Source organism: Cetorhinus maximus, chromosome 2 (assembly GCF_964194155.1).
Source record: "Cetorhinus maximus chromosome 2, sCetMax3.hap1.1, whole genome shotgun sequence".
NCBI classification, from domain to species: Eukaryota; Metazoa; Chordata; class Chondrichthyes; order Lamniformes; family Cetorhinidae; genus Cetorhinus; species Cetorhinus maximus.
Window position 1 is genome coordinate 221182014 of NC_135880.1, and position 24870 is coordinate 221206883.

A 24870-nucleotide genomic window follows, 5' to 3' on the forward strand; every position below is an offset into this window, starting at 1 on the left:
TAGCGAGTTCAGAAAATAACACTTGGATCCAGTATATGATTAATCTGAGACATGACTTGTGGTTAGCTTGGCATGGCTTGGGAGGAACAGTTGACTTTGGACCTACGGTTTCCAAAACTCTTTCAACCACTGGCAATTTATCTCACCTCATTTCTGGGTCTGTTGTAGACTAATTAATAGAGGCCGATTATGAGTAGTCAACAACTCCATTATCATTGTAAAATACGACTATCAAGATGGTAGGTGAACCTTGGGTTTTCTTCCATCCAGCCATTTCTAAGTTCAATTTATACTAAAAAAAAATTTAAATGAGAAACAAAATTTCCAACCTGTTCATTCATGAATCACACAATCAACCAGTGAACCTCTCAGTAGTAGAAATGAATTAGGGTTAAGGGACTTTGGATAACTTAATTATAAAACACAAACTCCGAAAATCAGAAAATACTTCTAGGGAGTTAAATGAGAGCGGCTGTGAAAATTTTTTTGCAGTCATTTTTGACTGATTTCATGATGGTTACAAAATCCCATTACAGGCCGATTTTAATGATGTTGAGTCTCACCCTTGGAAACTATCCACTGCTGCAAGCTTGCAATACCCTCTGCTGGAGAAAGTTTGCAACTGAACAATAGTTTAACAGGAAAAAGAGGACTCCCAAGCCAGGGGAAACAGCCTTTCAGCATTTACCTATTCAGCCCTCTAAGAATTTTATACATTTCAATGAGATCACCTTCCATCCTTCTAAAATCTAATTGCCTTTATGACTTCAAGAGGCAAACCAGGAAGTGGCTGCATTGGATCATTTTAACTTTGGAAACCACTTAGTATATTCCAATGTAGTCCAACAGAAAATCACGAACTAGCTAAATGTGTTGCTACAGCGACACTTTTTAAGTCACATGCAACAATTTTGGCAGAAAACACCTCCGATACAATAATTTACACATGTATGTTCACTTAAGAAATATCTCCCTCCATTCAGTAACTGAGGAAGCAAAGTTCTCACAACAATCGAAGGCTCTTGGGCATGCTCTGCTTTCATCTTACCATGTGACCAAGAGTTAGGGTTAACCTGCAAATGTGAGTATTGAGACCGTAGGCCCAAAGGTGATGTCTAGTAATAATCTTTTGTTTATTAATCGGAATTGCAATTAGCCATGTCTGGATTCCATATTAGCCACAGCTAACACTGGTGTGTTATATACAATCAACAGTATGTGCTCTACATCAATTCAAACTTACCTCAAACAGCACTTTCTGGCCCCATGAGGGAACAGGGCAAGAACAATAAAATCACGAGAATCCCAATTCACCTTAAAGTCGCACACCATCCTGACTTGGACATCACCTGTCATTTCCATCACTGGGCCACTTCCTGAAAAGGACCATTGAACACCAAAGACTGCAGGTGGTGCGAGACAGCAGCCCACCATCGCCTCTCAGGACAACCTTACAAGTGGCACCCGTATCTGAAAACCTTTGTTAAAAATATTCTTAATTTTCAGCACCTTCTGCTTAGGCACAGGCTGAGGCAATTTGTGTGTGTTTGGTGAATGTGAAAAGAACTGTCCCATTTATTTCAGGTTAAAAACTATCTTATTCAAATAGTCAACAGGCAGTAACCACACAGTCTTACCTTGCCTAGAATCTTACCCATTGTGCAGATGGCTCAGGCATTATTAGTGATGGTCAAAACTTTGTTCTGATGACAGTTCAATCATTTGGTGTTGATCAGTGTGGTATTTTACTTTTGAAAACAATGCACGTGATCAACATCAACTTGCAATTGTTTGGTGTCTTTAATGTAGCGAAACATTGCAAGGCACTTTACAGGAGAGTTAGCAAACAAAATTTGACATTGAACCACAAGGAGATATTAGGACAGCTGATCAAAACCTTGGTCAGAGGGGTAGGTTTGAAGGGGCAGCTTAAAGGAGGAGAGAGAGGGGTGGAGGGGCTCAAAGAGTGAATTCTAGGGCTTAGGGGTTAAACAGTTGAAAGTACAGCTGCCAATGATGGAGCGATGGAAATCAGGGGTAAGAAGCCAGAATCAGAGGAGCGCAGTGATCTCTGAGGGTTGTAGTGCTGGAGGAGGTCACAGGGACAGGGGGAGGCGGTGAAGCCAAGGAGAGATCTGAAAACAAGCATAAGGCTATTTTGCTCTATAACCTCTAGGAACCACAAACCTTGTGGAATCAATTGACCAAAACCCACAAGCAAATACTGGCAGATGTTAAAAAAAAAGAACAAATAGCAGGAGACTGTTAAGAGCAAGGGTTCATGGAAAGATTTCAAAACATGCTCTGAAGAGCCAGTAACTTGTCTGCTGATTAAGCAAAGTCTTTAAATACTGAACTCATATTTACTTCACAAGAGCTCTGGATACCTGCCAGGGTGTCAGGCAAAAGGCAGTACCATGAGGATCGTACCCAAAGCAGGGCATGAACCATATCTCCTGCTCCATAGAGTGGAACAGACTTGAGGGACCGAATGGTCTTCTCCTGTTCCTAAGTTTTTTTTCATCCTCCTGTTGTGGTTAGCATGGCTCTAAGCTTTAATGATTTCTTTTTTTTTTTAAAAAGTGAAAACACGCAAATACACATGCAATTGAAAAAAATGTACTTACACACTGCAGGGAATTAAAACAGAAAGTGTTTTTATTGCACAACAAATACGAAGTAAAAATTCACATGTAAATAAAGGCACGCAATATTTCACAGAACCATTGCTATTCTGTTCCCTCCCACCCCCCAGTCCTGATGTAACAGATAACAGTGATTGACAATTAACAGCAGGATCAATGCTTGTGAAGGGCTTTGGCACTCAAAGACCACACAATTCAATGGGTCCAGTGTTCAAAATTTCAATCGTGCGTTCTGATCCGGTGGAGTAGCAGCTATTTGACTGTGACAGGTGATGTGCTATGAATTGACTCCATGACTGCAGCAAACCTGTTACACAGGTCATGGGGCGAGTTTGGCCGGATTTTCGGTGGCTCCCTTAGGAATCGAACCTCAGCAGAACAGTCCAAAAGCCTCGGGAGGAATTCGGTGAGTTTCTCCTGTAGTCGCGCTGCAGAAGAAATTTAGATTTCAGTGCAATTTCAGGCATTTTGAGGGCATGAAGAACAGACCTGTGCTAACAAAACACACACTCAGGACATCTCCAAAACAATTCACATCCAAGAAGTTATAAGTCCAGGTAGATACAGAAGCCAATTTTGCATGAACAAAATGAATGACCAGTTATTTTGTTTTTGGTGACGGTTGGTTGATGGGATGAATGTTGGCCAAGACACTAGGATGACCTCCTGCTCTTCTTTCCATATGCCACAGGATCTTGTGGATCTACCTGAACCACTTCAGCAGGCACACAGGGCCTCGACTTAACATTTTATTTGAGAGATGACACCACCAGTAATGCAGCACTCCCTCAGTACTGCACTGGAGTGTCATCTTAAATTACTCACTCAAGTCCTGCAGTGAGGCTTGAGACTAGTTTCCTGATTTAGGAGAATCACATAAGGATATATTAGGACAAGTGACCAAAAGCTTGGTCAAAAAGGCAGGTTTCAAGGTGCACCTTAAAGGAGGAGAGGGAGGTAGAAAGGCGGAGAGGTTTACGGAAGCAGTTTGAGTTTTGGGTTTAGACAACTGGAGCGTTGGACAACTCCAACAGTGGAGTGGTTAAATAGGTGATCGGCAAGAGGCCAGAATAGGAGAAGTGCAGAGATCTCAGAAAGGTCTTGGGAAAGTCGCCAGTCCATAGCCTAATGCCATAGGTCAAACTTAATCACTCTGAAGTATGCCTGAATACCAGGTTGTCAATGTAATACTGTAGAACAGTTATATAAAAATATTATCAATCAATATATTAAATCTTGTTGCGTAAAACCATTTAGGTCCAAATTATGAGTAAGCTATTGTTGAAAGACTAACAACTTTATGTCATGACAGCAAATATAACAAGAAATTCACGAATATAATAGAATACAGGATTGAGCTCAGCTGTGACGCCCCTTATAGCTACAATCATAAGAAGAATGGTAGTCTGGGCAACAATAGAACCAAAGTCTAGCAAGGACTCAAATACAAATGCCTATTTTATTCAGAACAGAGGTGTTCAAAGATATTGGGCATCTTTAAGAGTAGATTGGCTTCCAGCAGGAGGGTCAGTAAGTGGAAGACACAGATTTAAGTTAGTTGACAAAAGGACCAGAGGAGAGATAAGGATGAGTTTTTTTATGCAGAGTTGGAATGTGCTGCCTGAGAGGGCGGCGGGAACAAATTCAATAGTAACTTCTGAAAGGATGTTGGATAAATACTTGAAAAGCTCTTCGAAAGAGATGTGCCAAATGGACCCCCTCTGTGCCATACGATTGTTAAGAACAGATGGTTCACAAGGACTTACAATCCATGTCTTCACCGAGGTAGGAGCACCAGTGGTTTCTCATCATCTCCACCGCAGCCAGGTCTTCTTTGGAGAGCTCATTGGTGACTATCAGGTGCATGCACGGAATGACCAGGTCGTTCATTATGCTCAACCCTTCTGCTACATCATTTTCATTGCCACTTTCAAACAAGTCTGCTGCACAGGCATTCAGCTCCTGCAAAAATAGGTGGGACATTATTAGTGAAAGGAATGCATGTATTGGTTCCACAATTTTTGAAGTGTTCACACCTTCAATATGAGGCAGATTTTTTTTCCCCTCTGGGTTTGCCGGTGTTGCTGATACTTGTCTACATCAAAGATTATTACCTGGCACAGACAGCAGACAAAATACCTGCTTCCAGGCTGCTGAACTGGTACTCTCTAGCCAGTCACTCAGAGAACAGGGGTTTGTCAAAAGTGTTCCTAGGGAAACTCTGTGCAGACTTCTCACTTGTGAGAGCACCTGGCTTCCACTCTGTATTTGAGCTCATGGGTGCGCTGAAAGCTATCAGGATAGACTGAACAGCCTGGGGCTCTTTTATTGGGGGGGGGGGGTTGGAAATGACAAGACTGAGGGTTGACCAGACAGAGGTCTTCACTATTCTGAAAGGGGTTGATAGGGTAGACATAGACAATACGTTTCCAATTGCAGGCGACACCAGAACTAGAGGCCTTAAATGGAATTCAGGAGAAACTTCTTTATCCAGAGGCTGGTTAGAATGTGGGACTTTCCATAGGGAAGCTAGATAAGCATACAAGGGAGAAAGGAATAGAAAAAGTTACGTTGATGAGGTAGGGTAGGAGGAGGCTTCTTCTGAAGCATGAAAACCAGCATGGATCTATGGGCCAAGTGGCCTACTTCTGTGCTGTAAGTTAATGCCTTATAACTGTTGCCATATTACATAGAATATGCATCATAGAAACAGGCCTTTGGACCAACTAGTCTTTCCTCATGTTTATATTCCACACAAATCTCCTTCCATCCTATCTACTTGATCTGGGTCTTTCAGAATATCTTTCCATTCCCTTTTCTTTCATGTGCTCCTCTAGTTTTTTTCTGAAATCATCTAAGCTATTTGTCACAACTATTCCCTGAGGTAGTGAATTCCATATCCTAATCACTGTTGGTATTTATTGAGACTGCCTGCTATTGGATTAACCTGAAAATACCAGCACCAAAATTCTCAATTAATTTTTCTTAATCGCTTTCACACCAGAAAAAATAGATTTAACAATTAAGAGAAGTGGAGAAGAGACAAGGAAATAGGATAGTTAGAAGTCAAATCAGGTGCGGAAAGAAATAACGAGGGGGAAAAGGAAGATTGGTTAAGAGAGAGAGACAGAGAAGAAAAGCAAGAAAACAATTTACATAATAAAGATCTCCAACAACATCTTACTATCTGTAGGAATGAGACTCCACAGTTTTAATTGTTCCCTTTCTGAGCCGACTGGTATTACAGGAACTTAAATCTCATCAGTAAAAAGGTCCTTACAAAGTTAAGTACCTGTCTCAACTTTGTACGGCGAGTTTAATGGGAAATTAATGGGCAACTGCAGCAACGTCTTGAAACTTATGGGGAGGTTGATGATGAGCTGACCTTTCTACAAGGTAGAGCTGTGCAACATCTCGTGATGATTCCCTAATCAAACGGGTCCTTCCCGCAAGATGCTGGATAATTTACCATAACTCCACCATTAAACTTGCAGTTATTGTGGCAGCAAATTCTGGACCCAATGCTTTCGACAGGAGCTTTCAGGTGTCCAGATCAGGGCTGGGACAGAGATGCTGTAAGCACCGCTCATCTGCAGAAGCTACAGCCTAAGCCTTGAACAGACTCGAGATGCATGAAGGCCTCTTGCAGCACCATAACAATGGCTGAAAGCAACAACAGTGGAAACCAACAAAAATAATAAAAACTGCAAGAACTGAAAATCTGAAAAAGAACTGGAGAACACAAGGAATGCACAGCTCTACTGATAGCTGGTGGATGAGGAATGATTAACTTTTTTGGATAATCAGTATTTCGGGTCTGACAAGACCACGCCTGAAATATCAACCTGTCATTTCTCTTTCAGATGTTGCATATTTCCCAATTTTTAAAGCTTTCAATAAAAGTGCCAAACCTCGCCCCATGTATTTTACTTATTCTCCCTTTTCTAAAAAAAAGTAACTGACCAAAAGGCACTTTCTCCTGTAGTATGCAATTAGTGTCTCATCAATCCCCCGGTTCTTTCCGTTCTTTAATAGCTTCAGGTTGCTGTGGTAGGCATGGACCAAGTAAGTCAAAGATTCGCGGCATCTGCAAACAGATACAAAATATTAGTTCAAGTACTTCAGTTAAAGGACTGGTCCTACCATGGTTACAAGGACCGTGAACAATGAGGGCAGGATAAAGCCATTCGGCCCATCAAACCTCTTCCCTATGGTATACGACATCTTTTCCATTAAATCTCATCTCTATGGTAAGCTCTCTCTTTTGTTAGGATTCACTGGTGGCCCTCCTGAACCCACAAGAATCTGACAGAGGCAAGTCAGACTCCAGAGTCTTGGACATCTAAACCAAGTTGACACTTTGTTGCAGTACTGAGAGAGTGCTGCTCTGCAAAAGGTGCTGGCTTTCAAATGAGATATTAAACATCTGCCCCCTCCAGCAGACATAAAAGATCCTTTCGCATTATTGGAACAGCAGGGGCATTCTCCCAGTCTCCTGGACAATATTTGTCCCTCAACCAAACTATTAAGATAGACTATCTGAGGTCATTATCACATTGCTGTTTGTGGGAGTTTGCTGTGGGTAAATTGGGGTTGTCACATTTCCTACATTATAACAGTGTCTGTCCTTCAAAAGGTAATTCGTTGGCTGTAAAACGCTTTACACCATCCTGAAATCATGAAAGGTGCTACAGAAATGCAAGTCCTTTATCTTCAGTCTCTTACTGTGCCAACTTGATCCCATTTATTGTGTAATTAAGATTCCATTTGGCCAATGTTCAATATTTAATATTTATCAGCACTGAACTGTATTTGCTGCTTGCATTGCTCCTCAACCTCTTTTGCTGCACCTACTCTCCCGCTCTCCCTATTTTAGGGCACGCTGTCAACTGCAGACACAATGAACCTGTTCTACTTTAGGCTTTTAGGAAAGATGAACTACACCCATTAAAAATAAGTTACCAAATAAACTTACACAAATTTCTGACCCTGTGAGAATCTCATGACTGGGCTAAAAGAGGAAGCTGCAGTTGCAAATTCCTAACAACTCATTCTTTATATTGGTTTTAATTTTTCCTCACCTTTAGATGGGCTCACAACTGGACACCAATTGTTGGCCGTAAGGATAGACAATTAACCTGCTTCCAGCCCCTATTATAATACCATTTGAGTCAATCTTTAAGTAGCTCCAAGAGTATCTGGAGGGATTAATTTGGCCTTGGTCTCTTTACTTCTCCCTAGTTCCTTACCCTAGTAGCTCCTCCAGAAAGACATCTCAAACCATTTCACTAAGGCCCAGTAGAGATTTGGATATATCCCATGTCTGAATTACAGCCTTAAACTCAGCTTGTGTCACTACTTGCAAAGAACTGGGAGGCATTGTACATCCAAACAGGAAGACACAGAAAGCTCAGTTGGCTCTTCAAGCAAGCTGAAAGAGTTATGTCATGCTTTTGAAACATTCAATACATACTTTCCATTCTGATAGCACTCCAGTCCAGTCAGGAGATAGACAGAAACCTTCCGGAACAGACTGTAGTCCTCATGCCATTCCTGCAAATGAAACCAGGAACATACTGTTGAACTAATTATCAAAATGTGGTGAGAAAAGGTGCCAAGAGCCCACCAATCCTGACCATTGTGGCTGCTGTTGTCGATGGCATCAGTGCTCATTCACTGCATGTGAAAGCATGCTTATAAGGCCAACATGCAACTCCAGGAACAAAAACAGAAAATGCCTTCCCACGGCACCTTCCCATGCAATCGCAGAAGGTGCAACACCTGCCCCTTTAACTTCTCCCTCCTCACTATCCAAGGGCCCAAACACTCCTTTCAGGTGAAGCAGTGCTTCACTTGCACCTCCTTTAATTTGGTCTACTGGATTCGCTGCTCCCAATGTGGTCTCCTCTACATTGGGGAGAACAAACGCAGACCGGGTGACGGCTTTGTGGAACACCTTCGGTCTGTCCGCAAGCATGATCCAGACCTCCCTTGTTGCTTGCCATTTCAACACTCCACCCTGCTCTCATGCCCACATGTCCGTCCTTGGCCTGCTGCAATGTTCCAGTGAAGCTCAACGCAAACTGGAGGAACAGCACCTCATCTTCCGATTAGGCACTCTACAGCCTTCCGGACTTAACATTGAGTTCAACAACTTCAGACCATGAACACTCTCCTCTATCTACACCCCTTTTTTAATCCCTTTTTTCAAAATTAATTTTTATTTTTTATCCACTTATTTTTATTCATTTTTATTTTCATTCATCTATTCTTTGTTTTATCCCCCCTTTTTATCCCATTTTGATCCCTTTTTTCCCTCACCACCGCCCCCTCCCCCTCCCCCACCCTCACAAGGGCCATCTGTTACTTCTTCATGTTGTTCTTTCCAGAGTGCTTACCCTTGTCTTACTATTATCACATTCTGCTTTCTTACCTTAATGCCAGCATCAGCACCTCCTTTAGCCAGTTCTACTACCATTAACACCCCTTTGTCCTTTTGTTCATGACATCTTTGTCAATCTCTCCTTTGCCCCCACCTATCGCTGGCCTTCTATCCAGCTTCACCTGCTACACCCGCTTAAACAGTATAAATGTCATCACATTTCTACTTCTCTGTAGCTCTGAAGAAGAATCAATCGGACTCAAACCATCAACTCCATTTCTCTCTCCACAGGTGCTGTCAGGCCTACTGAGTTTTTCTAGCATTTTCTGTTTTTGTTTCAGATTTCCAGCATCCGCAGTATTTTGCTTTTATCTTAGTGAGCAACTCCAGGACCTCTTCACAAACCAAGCACAGGGGAGAAAGAAAAGGCACCGAGATTCTCAGGGAAGCCTGAAAATGGGTTTCCTAATTGGCAAAAAAAAACACATGGCCAAAAAAACACAGCAGGAACATTCCAGTAAAAGCTGGAAACATGAGGCCCCAGTTATACTGGACGCACGTGCAACAATGCTCAATATCTGTCCTTTCCCTTCTATGTTAAGGTTTACAAAAATACCTCTAATAAAAATCACACGACAGGCTAGTGCATTCACACCTTGTACTCCTGCATGTCCATATCGGAGGGTCCAATGAGCTTCAGCTTTGACTGTGCCACCTTCATTATACTTATGGACCTACGAGTTGAACACAAAACGATTAGATTACATTTTGAAGCGATGTTTCAGCTTAAAGATTTTTAAATCCATTTTGACATGAGTCAGTGGGGTTAGACTGTGTCCTTTCACCGCAGGATTTGAAGCCTGGCAAGTCTGACAGAATAAAAGGTCATTTCTCTGTCAGCTTCTATATTCCAAGTGTATTAATTCTTACACAGTTCCAGTGGGTAGCAGCAGTTCACAGCACAAAACTATCCAGTAACTTAAGAGTAAAAAGAGCAAAGACCACGAGAATGTGAGAAACAGAAAATATTACAATTGTTTTTTTTATTCATTCATGGGATGTGGGCTTTGCTGGCTGGGCCAGTATTTATTGTCCATCCCTAGTTGCCCTTGAGAAGGTGGTGGTGAGCTGCCTTCTTGAACCGCTGCAGTTAATGTGGTGCAGGTACACCCACAGTGCTGTTAGGGAGGGAGTTCCAGGGAATTGACCCAGTGACAGTGAAGGAACGGTGAAATATTTCAAAGTCAGGATGGTGAGTGACTTGGAGGGGAACTTCCAGGTGGTGGTGTTCCCATCTATCTGCTGCCCTAGTTCCTCTAGATGGTAGTGGTCGTGGGTTTGGAAGGTGGTTGGGCCGAATGCAATGAGCCTATATCTCTGCTGTGCTATACCCAATCTAACTGTGCATTTCCACTAATATTCGTAATTTTGCTTTATCAACCAGTTATGGTCTAAATGCCACTTAAATCCCAGGAGGAGGAAGTTCCATTTCAGAATTAAGTAAAGCTCTAACTCTGAATTTGCATTGTACATGCAGGGTTTGCGAGGCTTGACGCTAAAACTGTGTGCAAAAAAAAATCTCCAGGAAAATCACCCCCCATTCCAACACTGATGCCCTTCACTTTGAGCGTATGAAACGATTATGCATTTTCTTTTTGTTTTGGTGATTTGGCTTGGTGTCATCCTTTGTTTTATAACAATCCTCTGAAGCGCCTTGGGACATTTCATTACGTTACTATATAAATTGCTGCTGTTGATGATCTATGAAGGGTGCCAAACCAGACTTTGAAAGCTGCAGTTGTATGCCTGACACACACGTGGTTAAATCAATTTCTACCTTTCATCGTAGCTGAGGTTTTTATCTGCAAACTGCTCCAGGAGCGTCCGCTCGATCACCCGCTTGGAAGCTTTGTTCTGGAAGAAGTAAACGAGGACGTGCTGGAGCCGGGGGTCATTCTGGGGCGTTGGTTTATCCTTGGCCAAGTCAAACAGTCGTGAGTATTCTTCATGGAATGCCTAGGTGCGGGGGCGGGGTGGGGGGGGCGGTGGTGGAGAGGGAAACGAGAGATTGAAAACATACAACTCAGCACTAAAATATTTCGCATGGTGAAAACCCAGAATAATTTTTTTTTTTAGATTGCTGGAATGTACACAACAGGTCCAAGGCATCATCTTAAAATAGGAAAAATGGGCAGGGACTGTGCAGCAAGCAACAACTTCTTTATAGGACTGATCGAGTCAAAAATGGGGAGAAGTGCTCTTACACGAGCTCTGACAAAGGGACTTGAGAGCCATAGCATCTGGAGTTTTGGTCTCCATAGTTAAGGAAGGATATACTGGAGGTGGTACAGTGAAGGATCACTAGATTGGTTCTTGGGTTGAGGGGCTGCTTTATGATGACAGGCTGAGTAAATTGGGTCTATATTCTCTGGAGTTTAAAAAAAAATGGGAGGTGGTGTCACTGAAGCATGCAAGATTCTAACAGAGGGTGGAAATAGAGGCTCTATCCCCTGACAGGGGGAATCTAAAACATAGGGGCATAGTCTCAGGATAAGGGGTCAATCATGTAGGACTGAGATGAGGAAAACCTTCTTCATTCAAAGGTTTGTGAATCTTTGGAATTCTCTACTCCAGAGAATTTGGCATCACTAAATATTTTTAGGGCTGAGATAGACAGATCTTGGTTTCTCAGGGAAATCAAGGGATACGGGAAGTGGGTGGGTAAGTGGAATTGAGACAGATCAACCATGATCATATTGAATGGTGGAGCAGGCTCAAGGGTCTACATGGTCTACTCCTGCTCCTATTTCTTATGTTCTAGCCTTCAAGTCGCTGAGAAACGTAGCTGTGCTTTTCTGTTCTGACACACAGCTCTTGATTTTAGTGGACATATCATTTACATTCCAACTTCTAACACTTTAGTTGTTATTTGTTTATTTGTTTGTTTTATTTGTTTCAAGATAACAAGCTGCCAACCTTATAAATAAAGCCACTGTGAGATAGCACATTAATAAGAGGGCTCATGTATCAATGTCAAAAGATGTATAATGAAGCTGTGGCTTAAGAAATAGTCATTGCTCACCAGATTCATTAACATCTTAACTGTTGTGGATCAGTATACATGTTTAATATCTTAATGGAATTGAATTAGTTCCATCTTAAGATGTTTATATGCGTGTGATGTGATCAAGGATGCCTGTAATCACTCACTACAAGTGCTTGAGTTTGGAATGATTAGTTTGAGAAATTGATTCTCACAAAGAATAAAAGGATCCTCTAGTAATTGTGGTTTTATTTAGTGTAATGTACCTTTAAGAATAATGCTTGTTAGGCAAGATCACATGATCTGTAGTAACCAATAGGAAAATAGCGTGAGCTACCTCTGCAGTCAGCGTAGAGATAGAGTTGGAGTTGAAAGCACATGTGTAGTTGCTGCTGAGTGTATTGTAAATAAACTTAATGTTTCCACCCAAGAAGTGTCTGCAGATCAACTCTATCACTATTAGTACAACTTGGCCACCCTGCAACAGGCCCTATTAACAATTTAAATGTGTGTAAAATTTAATTGCGCTATTTGCAGCATGGGTCGAGAAAGGGAAACACTGTCAAAGTGTCCAAGTCCAGCTAGACTTCATTCATGCTACAACTGCTGCATTTGTACATGGTGATTTCACTTTGCACAAACGCTATATCGATAGTGCATGTGCAGCTGAGTCCAGAGTCAGGACTCGACTAAACACTGGAGTGAAGCAAAGTGAGATTCTCTGGTGTGAGGAAACCCCATTCCTTTCAGACCCAGTGTGGGCCTGGAGACCCAATTCAGATGACACAGGCTGTGTCAGTGCAAAGTGAAAACAACACTCCAAATCAACTCTGATTTTGCAGAACTAATGAATCGTTAGACTCATTCAATTTCCTGAAGTTTAATATTATATTCATTAGAAATGCCAACAAGGTAAAGTGAACATCAAGCCTGTTTCACCTTCTATCAGATCGTGGTTGTATCTTAAACTCTGCCTACTCTCCTTGCTTCCCTAATGCTCAAAACCCTTGCCTAACAAAATTCTATTTCAGTTTTGAAATTTTCAATTAATTCCCAACTACAAAATCTTTTGAGTTCCAGATTTCCACTACACTTTACGTGAAGTGCTTCCTGACATCATCCCTGGATGACCTGGTTCTAACATTAAGGTTCTGTCCTCTTGCACTTAACTCCCTCCATCAGAGGAAATAGTTATTCTATCTGCCCAATCAACTCATTTGATTACCTCTTAATCTGCTTTATTCATTAGGATACAAGTCTAGACCACGAGTTGTAGCGCAGAAGCTATTGCACTGATGGCCCATATCTTCTACGTGCTTTAGAAAATGACTTAACTGAGTATTTACTTCACATGCCAGTGACATCTAAAGGAAAAATACCAAAACTGTATCACCTTTGTCTAAATTGACAGCCCATTTGTTCTATGATACCTAACCACCAAACATCTTTTCTGTGATTGAGAATTAGTTGAATTCAACAGTGAGGGTGGAGAGAGGGGTGCCATGGTTACCAATCATGCATATTTGGAAGTGCTAATATTTAGGAGTAATTTCATTCAACGAGTTCTTAGCTTTTTTTTTTCATTTCTGGCAACAATACCCCCAATGCCCCTGCCCCCATTAGATGCCTGGGCCCCAAGCTCCGGAAATCCCCCCTCAAACCTCTCTGCTTCGATCTACTTTTAAGGTGCTCCTTAAAATCTATCACTTCGGCCAATAAGCTTTTGGTTACCTGTCCTAATAGCTCCTCATGTGACACGGTATCAAATTTTGTCTGATAACACTCTTGTGAAGTATTTTGGAACTATAAATGCAAGTTGCAGGAGTTGAAGGTATTCGATTTAATCCCTTATTTTTATACTGAGTTAGCTGGTTGCAGCCACAAGAGTCAGTGTCAACAAGTGCATCATTGAGACTAGGGAGAGGAAAAGAAATCAGCTAGTCTTTCTAACCCTGATTGTTTGGTCAGTATTTGCACATGCTGATGCCAGGCAAGTAACTTGAAAAAGGGAATTGCATAAATATTTGAGGGGGAGCTACAGTTACAAGGCTATGGGGAAAGAACAGGGCAGGGGTGTGACTAATTGGATAACTTTCAAAGAGCTGGCACAGGCACAAATGGGATGAGTGGCCTCCTTCTGTGCTGTATTTTTGTGTAGGAGACTGTCTCAGCATGTGGAGCTTGCAATAGAGGGAGTTGGAAGATATCAGAAGACATTAAATTCACATGAAATGTACAAAGCCAAGGCAGAAAGTCAGCATAAAAAGCCTCTGCGAAGTTGCATTCACAGCGAAGCAAAAGACCAGCAAAGTACGTAATAGTATATACCTTAATTAGCCCTGCCTCAGCACCATCCCGATCATAGACTTCTCTGGACTTGGCAATAGCCAGGATGATGCCTTGCATTGCCGGACTTAACATTTCCTGCCACAAGAGGGCAGAAGGAGGAAAAACATCAGGAATAGACAAAGAGAGAAAGGTCATCAAACCACAGAGAAATACAGGACTCAAGTCTCATGCAGACTACAAAATCATTAATTAACAGCAACTACACACGGACGTCAGTGAAGGGAGTCTTGAGCTAAGAGTCTGTCTGTAGTTTGACCAGGACTGTGAAGGTAGGTTTTCAATCAGGGACTTGTAAAATGAAAGGGTGGGGAGAATTTGAGTACCCTGTCCAGAAGCACATAGATTGAGAATCAGCTAAGCGTTTAAAAAGTAGGGGAGATAAAGTAAGGACATTAGTGGATATGGAGAAAGGAAGAATAATTGAAGTTACGAATACCCTATGGCCAAAAATGCAGAGATGGTTTCAGGGCTGTATGGCTTATCCCTGTATCTACATTCTTAAAAGATGTGTGTGTCTATATCCGCCTCTTCATAATTCTGTACTGAAGACTAATTAACATTTTTTATTCTGCACTATTCAAGACTATGCCAGTATTTAAAGGGGGCACTATCAGAAACAGCAGTGGATGAAGAGTTCAATGGAGTTCCCCATTTGTTCGAAGGGGTGTGGACAACTACTTCAGAAAGAAAATGAATGCAACATTACATGGAAAGGGTGGGGGGAAATGGGGTTTAATGGATAACTCTTTCAAATTTGAAGACCACACAGTAGCAACGCTTGCCTCTGACATAACACACAGTGTGACAAGGTGGTGAAATATTAATTCATTCTCGAGGCATTGTGGAAAAGGAGAGGAAAATGAGGCATTTCATTGATTCGATGCACATTCTAGTGTACAGGTTGGGTTGGCAAGGGGGAATTGGACAGTGCGAAAACCAAAACTGGTCTTGTCCTTTTGCAGAAGACAAGTTATGGAGCAGCAGGAAGAAATCCCAAGCCCAGTGGTGCACAACTTGTGGAGGGGCATAAACAGTGGGACAACTGTCAACATATTGTACCTTGCACTGGAGTAAAACAAAGCATTGAAAATAAAAAAAGATGGAATCTCGCAAACTTTTCTGCATTTGCAGTAGCCTTAAAAAGCATTCTCCCAACTTTTAAAATATACCATGGCATTTTTGAACTTTCAAGGCTCCAAATTTACATCACCCAACTGCAGCAACAGTACAAAACAGTCTCACTTCACACTGGCACCGCAGTTACAGTGTGAACACAGCCAGGACCTGGAGCGAGGGTCCTAACCTGATACTGGAATGATGAGCAGCAAGACATCCTGAAGGAGGGAATCTCACTCTGGGCTCGCTCACACACCTGATCTACACTGCACAGGGTTAGAACTGATGCAAAGGCACAACAGGTTCACACAGGTGTTAAAATTAAGAGGACCAATCTTAATTTTAATCTGAGTCACATTTAAGGTAATTCAGGGACCACAGATACACTACACTGGTTTCCTTGAGCAAAATATGGTTAACGTTGCTCAGCTGCTTATAAGGTCTCCCTGTTGACTTGGTACCTCCTCATTGTAGCCATCAGCATCATGTCGAACTATAACCTTTCCAACATTAGGTATCTCCACCTCAGAGATCTGGGTACCAGTGCTTTCAGGCTGCTGTTCTTGCTCTCTGGCTGGCTCAGGCTCAGGCTCAGTCTCAGGCTCAGGCTCAGTCTTCTCTTCAGTTTCCCTGGTTTCCTGCTCTGTATCTGACTAGCTCAGCCAACAGCGGGGAAAGAGCAGAAAGGAAAGTGGACGGAAGGGAGGGGAGGGAGGGAGGGAAGAGGAGGAAAAGAAGATAGAAGCAGGTAAGAATGATGATCAGGTTAAGCAGGACAGAGTGCACCTGTTAATACTGGTGTAAAATACAAACACGCCCCATGAGCAGGAGTAAGTGCATTGTGTTTAGGCACAATTGTGTTGCGGTCCTTCTAGGACGAGTAATCCAGAGGCCTGAGCTAATGGTCTGGAGACAGGAATTCAAATCCCACCATGGCAGTTTGTGAATTTATTCAAAGTAATGGTGACCATGAAGTTAGTAAAAATCCAACCGGTTCACTAAAGTCCTTTAGGGGAGGAGATCTGCCATCCTTACCCGGTGCGGCCTATTTGTGACTCCAGACCCACAGCAATGTCATTGACTCTTAACTGCCCACTGAAACAGCCGAGCAAACCACTCAAGTTGTACCGAAAGCACTACAAAAAGCTGGGATCCAAATGGTCTTCATCAGTTCAAGGCTCACCAAACCTTCTCCAAGAAATTAGGGAATAAATGGTGAATTTGGCAGCCCAGCCCCAATAAGAAAAAAATGTATGTGGATGTTAGATGGGGACTAGATTAGATTCAGATATGTTGCTCCTACCGTCTCGCTCACACGAAGGGCCGACACCAGAACAGGACTGTGAAGGGATACGGTGCCATAGTACAGGTTGAAGAAAAGAAGGAACCATTTCTTTGAGCAGAGGAGTGGAATTTACAACCTAAACGAAACTGCCAAAAGACGTTTCTTGGAAATGAACTAGATGATCAGCTAGGCGTGGCTCAACATCCACATCACTGCTCAGTGCAGTCAGACCTTGCCTCAGTTCCTCCACTCGCTCATTAATCCCTGTTTAAATGGCCCCAAGCACACAAATTAAACACATCTTAAATGATGGTTCATGTGGATGTGAAATCCTGTTCAACTATGACTCCCCTGTGCAAGGCAAGTTCAGTGTCCTGTGATTCTGACCTCCCCCACGTACACCCACCAAAACGTTGCCATCTCTATACACCAATGCACTGCATTAAGCCTTGCCTGGTATTTATATAACTTCTGGTCACATTCCTCAGAAATACCTCAAGGTACTTCTCATACAATTGCTTTTTACTTTTAATTGCAATGAATGCCTCTGGACAGGCAAGTCTCACAGCCCACTTGCCCAGGTTGTTTTACTAGACAAATGACCAGTTAATCAGTTTCCAGCGGTGCTGGACGAGAGGGGAATCCTGACCAGGACACCAGGAGAAGCTTCCGCTCCATTTCCATTGTGGTCATGTGAACTTGAAAGTCTGCCTGAACCACCAGAACTTCTCAGCTGAAGGACAACATTTCTGACAATGCAGCCTTCCCTTTGTAGTGCAGCAGCTGACTGAATTACTTCAAAACACAGTCACATGGTTCTTAGAATAATAGAGCACAGGTTGATATACAAACATGTGCTGCAGCCATTTTGCACAAAGCAAGATCCCACAAACAGCAACAAGTTCTACGGCCAGTTAATCTGTTTCTTGTTTTGGGAGGAATGTTAGTCAGGATACTGGGAGAAATCTTCCAATAATGCAGTAGAATCTTTGCTACCCATCTCTACCAGAAGAACAGCTCTTCAGCTTAACACATTGTCTAAAGGATTGGTGGATCAGTCCATTATGGTGCCCATGGACATTCTCTTCATAAAATTATTTTTTTAAAAAGTAAAATCACCATATTATCAAAAACCTGATAGTGCTTCCAAAAATAACTTAGTATTTCCCCTCCAAGCGTAGAGATTGGGGAGTCCACCTACACAAATCGCTAAAAGCCATTTTGTACAAAAAGCAATCAAAAAGGCTAAGAGCATGTTTTCCTTTATCTCAAGGGACTGGAATACCAAGGAAACCAGACATGGTTGGAAGGAATGCAGTTTAGATTGACCAGGATAATATCTGGACTCCAAGAATCCAATTAAAAAGAAAGATGACACAAAATAGGGTTATATTCCATGGAATTTAGAAGGTTAAGGAGGCAATTTGATCAAACGTTTCAAGATATCAAGTGAAACAGAAAGGGTAGAGCAAAAGAAACTACTGGCTGGAGTTTCTATGACTAGGAGGCATAGCCAAAAAATTACAGCCAAACATTTCAGGAGTGACATTAGGAAAATATTCTATGTTCAAAGGGTGCTAGAAGTTTGGAACTCTTCTGCAAATAGCAATTCATGCCAGTGTGTTCATTTTAAATCTGAGATTGATATATTTTAGTTTACCAATATGGAAGTATATCAGCCATGATCGCATTGACTGGTGAACCAGGTTCAAGGGGCTAAATGGCACTGTCAATGTGGCTATGCTCACGCCTAAACTGCTTAAGGACTGCGCTTGTACTTTTCTATTAAAACCTCTACAGTGTGGCAGATGCTAAGGAAATGGCCATGTACAACTCAGGCTCTCTCACCTCCTTCAAAGCAGCTTCTGCACCAGCGTTCTCATAAGAGGTTGCAGCTTTCTCAATAGCCTGGGCGGTCTGCTCCTTCACCATGACAGCATGCTTGGCAGAAGCAGAGCATGCATTCCGCTGGCAGGTTACAGTCTCTTCTGTGGGGCACAGAACAAAATAAAAACTGGGATAGAATATCACCGGCCCTTACATACGGTAATGCAGCAATAACTGATATGTCAAAAGAGCGTTAAGAATTTGAGTCATTTTGGTTGAAAATTTTAATTCAGAGCCTTAGGATTTCAGTTATATAAAACAAAACAGGATGTGTCAGAATTAAGGGACACGTTTATCAGCATCTGGAAAGAATTTGATGTGTACTTACATGTAATATTAACGTGTTCTTCCTCTCCAGAGTCTTGACATCCATTCTAAGGCTAACATTATTAGAAATTTGAGAGATGCACAGGAAAGCTCTGCATTTTGCATTATAAAGAAAAATAGTTTTGATCTGTGTTCCTGGTCAGTAATGTCCTCCAGCCCTACAGCCCTCTGAGATCTCTGCACTCCTTCAGTTCTGGCCCCTTGCACGACTCTGATTTTCATCATTCACCATCGTCGGTCATGCCTTCAACAACTGGATCAGTAATCCAGAGACCCAGGGTAAATGCTGTGGGGGTCCAGGTTCGAATCCCACCACGGCAGATGGTGGAATTTGAATTCAATAAAAATCTGGAATTAAAGTCATTGTTGTAAACACCCATCTGATTTACTGATGTCCTTTAGGGAAGGAAATCTGCCATCCTTACCTGGTCCTACATGTGGTTCCAAATCCACAGCAATATGGCTGACTCTTAAATGGCGTAGGAAGCCACTCAGTTTCAAGGGTAATTACGGATGGACAATAAATGCTGGCCTCTTTAAAACTACCTCAACAATCAAACTTTTGGTCACCTGTCCTAAAATTTCCATATGTGGTGCAGTGTTTTTTTCTGACAACAAACAGGACCACTAAAGTCTATTTAAAAAGAATCACAGTAAACAGTACTCATGACTGAAACTTGTAGCAATTTCTCTTGATAAAAGCACAGTGACTTCTCCAGCAAAGGATAATGCCAATCCCAGTCGCTTACAGCAATGTGGTTTCCAGGTGCGATTGATAATATAGGATATATGTATACACATAAATATATGTATATATTATGCAAATAATATAGCATTTAATATAATAAAACAAGGCACTTCACAGGAGCACAATAAAACCAAATACAACAATGAGCGACATAAGGAGACCTTAAGTCAGGTGACCAAAAGAGGTAGGTTTTAAGGAATGCCTTAAAGGAGGAAAGTGAGGTAGAGAGGTGGAGGAGTGTCAGGAGGTAATTCCAGAGCTTAGGACCTATGCAACTGAAGGCACGGCCATGAAAGGTGAATTAAAGTAGGGAATGCTCAAGAGGCCAGAATTAGACGAGTGCACATACCTCAGATGGGTCATGGGTCTGGAGGAAATTGGATAGGGAGGGGCAAGACCTTGGAGGGATTTGACAACAGGATGAGAATTTTAAGATCAAGATGAGACTTGACTGGGAGCCAAGGTAGGTCAGTGAGCAAAGGGGTGATAAGTGAACGGCACTTGGTACAGGTTAGAAAATGGGCAGCAGGGTTTTGAATGACCTCACGCTCACAGATTAGAATGTGAGAGCTAGGAGTGAGTTGGAATAGTGGAGTCCAGAGCTAACAAAGGCTGGAATGAGGCAGCAAATAGGCTGAGGCAGGTGCGAACATGGGTAATGGCACAGAAGTAGAAACTGGTGGTCTTAATGAAGGCACCAATATGTGGCACCAGAAGCTCATCTCTGGGTCAAATATAACACCAATGTTGCCAAGAGTCTGATGGGGAAAATACTCAATTATCTCCATTATGGCTGGGAATACTGGTGTCACTATATGTAGAGAAGTATTAATTCTTGTTGAAATTACAGTTTTGTAGTCTGATGAACAACCTATCTCCCAGTTTCCAAGCTCACTCTTGCTAGTGCAACCTTCCTTTCTGTACCTCCACTTTATGGTCATTACACTGCTTCTTGAAGCTATTCTTTTCAGTTCAGACCTGAAATTCATCCAGCTCCTTGCTGCCATCTCAAGATGGGTCAGGAAATGCACCACCTCAGCATCCTGCTCACGCTCAAGCTCAGTTTCCTCCTCAATGTCCTCTCCGTTACTTCGACCTCTGTCATACCGTCCACCTCACGTCTTCCCGCCTGCCATGGAAACCAGAGCCCATGCTTTTCTCCCCTCAAGATTTAACTTCCTCTGTCAACACTATGACCCACACTCCCTCCAATACTCTCCAAACCCATTCCAAAATTTCTGTCCTGGTTTTCAAAATCCCTTCCCCACCCAACCTTGGTGATCTCCTGCCTTCAGCCCCTGATGGCCACTCTGCTCCTCCAATTCCTCTCCTCTCCATCAGTGCTCATTCAGCTATTGCATCCCTTCTGGAATTCTCTTCCCAGTTCCTCCTGCCTTGCCACCTTACTGTCCACTTCCAAAAACCATCTCTTCAGTTTTCCTCTTTGCCTCAGGCATCTTCCTGTGTCTGAGGAGCACTACCTCAATGCAAGATACTGTTTCAAGCTCCAATTAGCCATGTGCTTCTGCAATCAAGACACACAAACTCATTCTTTCCTTTTACCTCAGAATTATGGATCGCCTTATCTCCTTCGGTCTTCCAATCTTCCGGTTGGTTTTCAGGGCTTAGTAAAATCTAATCGTTATTCCTTTATTTTAGTTTCTCTCCTACTCTTTTCAACATGGGTAATAGAACAACGCAGTGCAGGAGGTGGTCCATCATGCCTGTACCAGCTTTTTGAAAGAACTATCCAATTAATTCCACTTCCCTGCTCTTTTCCCACAACTCTGAAAATTTTCCTCCAAGTATTTATCCAATTTCCGTTTGAAAGTTACTATTCAACCTGTCTCTGCTGCCTTTTCAGGGGTAGTGTCTTCCAAATCATAACAACTTGTGCACTAAAGAAAATTCGCATTTTCCCCACTTCCTTTCCAACTGCCTTAAATCTGTATTTTTTCATTAGTGACCCTCCCACCAATGGAAACATTTTCTCACTGTATACCCCTTCACAACACCATATAATTTGGATCAACTCCATTAAATCGCCCCGTAACCCCCTCTGCTCTAAAGAGAGAAATCTAGCTTCAATTTTCTATACATAACTGAAGTTAATCATCCCTGGTACAATTCTAGTAAACCTCCTCTGCACCCTCTCCAGGGCCTTGACATCCATCCTATGGTGTGACACTGTTCACGTCCTGCTCTGTAGCCCGCACCCTTTCACCTTGATTACCTCGATAAAAAGACAAATACCTTCTTTAAGAGCAGCCACAGGCTCCTGGACCTCTGCCGCGGGGACAAGCTCCTTTTGCGGGATCTTTCGAACCTGCTCCTCATTCCACTCATCGAGTTCTTGCATAAAGTGCTGGTTGTCTTCACGAACGTACTGCCTGAGTTCAGGAGGCAGGGCATGGATGGCTTTCAAAATCTGTCCGGTTTCCACATCTGTCTCCTCTGTGATTTGGATAAAACAAATTATTTTTCAGCATGTGGATTAAAACAAAGGGTAAGAACATTTCAACTGCATTGCGTTCTTGGTCGAACCAGGGGTTGGCCATTTAGGACTGAGATGAGGAGAAATTTCTTCACTCAGAGGGAATCCTTAGAACTCCACATCCCCGAGGCCTGTCAATGCTCAGTTTTTAAGTCTATTAAAGACTGAGATTGACAAAATTTTTGACACTATACAAATCATTGCACATGGAGGATAAGGGGGGGAAAATGGAGTCGATCGAGAAGATCAGCCATGATCTTATTGAATGGTTCAGTAGGTTCCAGGTTTGAATGACCTACTCCCACTCCTATTTCTGATGCTCTTGTAAACAAGAAATCCTCACGAATGCCAACCTTTCATAGGTTTCTCATGAGTATTCTGCTAAGGATGGCAGCTTCCGCAGCTACTTGGCCAATTTTAAACTAATTTCAACTATTAAACCATCAATGTGGTGCAGGTGGCACACTTGAAAACAGGTAATGTGCCATCACATGTCTACGCCAATGTGGCTGTGTTTTGATGGTTTTGACAGAGGAAGGAATCTTGGGTAGGGGGTCAGGAAACATCCTGCTCTTCTTCAAATAGTTCATGGACCACTAATTCACCAGGCATATGGTGGTTAGTTCAAGACAATAGGGCACTGAATTGAAATGCTTAAGGGTGCTTAATGTCTCCAGTGGAAATTGATCCAAAGGGATTTTCAGCTGATGAGAATCTTCCACCACAACAACTTGCATTTATATAGCACCTTTAATATAGGAAACATCCAAGGTGCTTCACAAGATCATCAAAAGGCTAGGAATCGTGCGACGAGTAACTCATCTCCTGACTCCCCAAAGCCTGTCCACCATCAACAAGACATAAGTCAGGAGTGTGATGGAATACTCCCCACTTGCCTGGAGGAGTGCAGCTCCCACAACACTCAAGAAGCTGGACGCTGTCCAGAACAAAGCAGCCCGCTTGATTGGCACCACATTCACTCCCTCCACCACCAATGCACAGTAGCAGCAGTGTGTACCATATACAAGATGCACTGCAGGAATTCACCAAGTCTCCTTAGACAGCACCTCCCAAACCCACGATCACTACCACCTAGAAGGACAAGAGCAGCAGATAGATGGGAGCATCACCACCTGGAGGTTCCCCTCCAAGTCACTCACCATCCTGACTTGGAAATACATCGCCGTTGCTTCACTGTCGCCTGGTCAAAATCCTGGAACTTTCTCCCTAACAGCACTGTGGATGTACCTACACCACATGGATTGCAGCGGTTCAAGAAGGCAGCTCACCAACACCTTCAAGGGCAACTAGAGATGCAATAAATGTTAGCAGAGGGTGGGAAGGAGGGAAGGGGAGAGAGAGGGAGAGGGGTTGACAAGCAGACAGCTTTACGATGGGAATTCCAGAGTTTAGAGTCTAGGCAGCTGAAGGTATGGCCATCAATGGTGGGGTAACTAAATTAGTGATGCGCAAGAGGTCAGAATTGGAGGAATGCAGATATTCCGGAGTGTTGAAGGGATGAAGGAGGTCACAGTGATCAGGAGACACGGAAGGTTTTAAAGACAAGGATGTGAATTTTAAACTCAAGGTGTTGCTGGACTGAGGGCCAATCTAGGTCAGCAAGCTACAGTTACAGTGGCAATGACTGTTCACCTGGATAAGCACAATTAGCAAAAGAGACATAGAAGAGTAGAATGGCCCATCTTTTACCTCCAATGAGTTGTGGTAAATTATCATCGATGTACATCAGACAGTATGCACTGGCATTCCGCGACCCTCCATATGAATCTCGCTGCAGCTCTTCCCATGATGATTCTGCTACCGAGACATCGTTGTACTTGAGCCACATGTTCTGGCTGTGGTCATAGATGTATGCCCAATAATGGCCAGCTGAAGCCTGACCTTCATGCACAAGCACTGCGTGAAGTCGATAAGGAACCTAATTGACAGACAGGGAGGCGTCACTCCATTCTAAAGCAAAAAGTCCAAAAGCCCATCGGCAGAGCAACAATTAACACCGAAGAAATCAGACCCTGATGTACCATGCTCGCTCGGCCATCTCCATAGTTACCAACAGTGCACTATAGTTGACCCCAAAACCTTTTCCCAACTTAGTGGAATAACTAGCTCTGTGCTATGGCTAAGTTAGGGTTAACCATTTTTCAATATCAAGTGGAATGAACTGAATTGAATCAAGACTGACATCTTTGATGGTGGCATCCTCAGGAAGAAGCCAAGGGGCACCATGCTGATCGGCATGTCTGGCTTAAATGGTTCCAAATGCTTCAGGCCTTGTCTCTGGTACTCACGAGAATCGGGGTGCTCATGGAACCTCCTCCTTCTGTTAGTTGCTTAACTATTGCTTAACCACTATTGCACCTAACTAGTTGCTTAACCACCACTACTGTTTGCGACTTGACCTGACAGTGCCCTTGGGCTATCACAGCTCCAGCTGAGACTGGCTGATTCAGCGAGGGTTAAGGGATTTGAATCTAGGAACTGCCAAGCCTGAATGGGTCATTTTAACATCACATTGTTGCCATATTGCATTGGGTCAAAAGAGGAGCTCAATGTCTAGTTTTTTTTTCACCTGA

At 42.7% G+C, this 24870-nt stretch overlaps 1 protein-coding gene across 3 annotated transcripts in view; it reads right to left on the reverse strand.

Moving 5' to 3' along the window:
• Positions 1–2640: 2640 nt before the first annotated feature.
• usp28 (ubiquitin specific peptidase 28) overlaps positions 2641–24870 on the reverse strand; it is a 64702-nt gene continuing 42472 nt past the window's right edge. Inside the window, exons 16-26 of one of the 3 annotated variants that reach the window (XM_078533010.1) lie at positions 23987–24215; positions 22036–22236; positions 18669–18808; positions 15997–16188; positions 14399–14494; positions 10865–11043; positions 9683–9761; positions 8119–8198; positions 6609–6732; positions 4412–4607; positions 2641–3073 (exon numbers count right to left, since the gene is read on the reverse strand). In XM_078533010.1, the coding sequence (XP_078389136.1) occupies positions 2898–3073; positions 4412–4607; positions 6609–6732; positions 8119–8198; positions 9683–9761; positions 10865–11043; positions 14399–14494; positions 15997–16188; positions 18669–18808; positions 22036–22236; positions 23987–24215 (1692 nt within the window). In that variant the 3' untranslated portion in view covers positions 2641–2897. The remainder of the gene's footprint in view (positions 3074–4411; positions 4608–6608; positions 6733–8118; positions 8199–9682; positions 9762–10864; positions 11044–14398; positions 14495–15996; positions 16189–18668; positions 18809–22035; positions 22237–23986; positions 24216–24870) is intronic. The other 2 variants (XM_078533011.1, XM_078533012.1) reach the window with 2 other exon arrangements.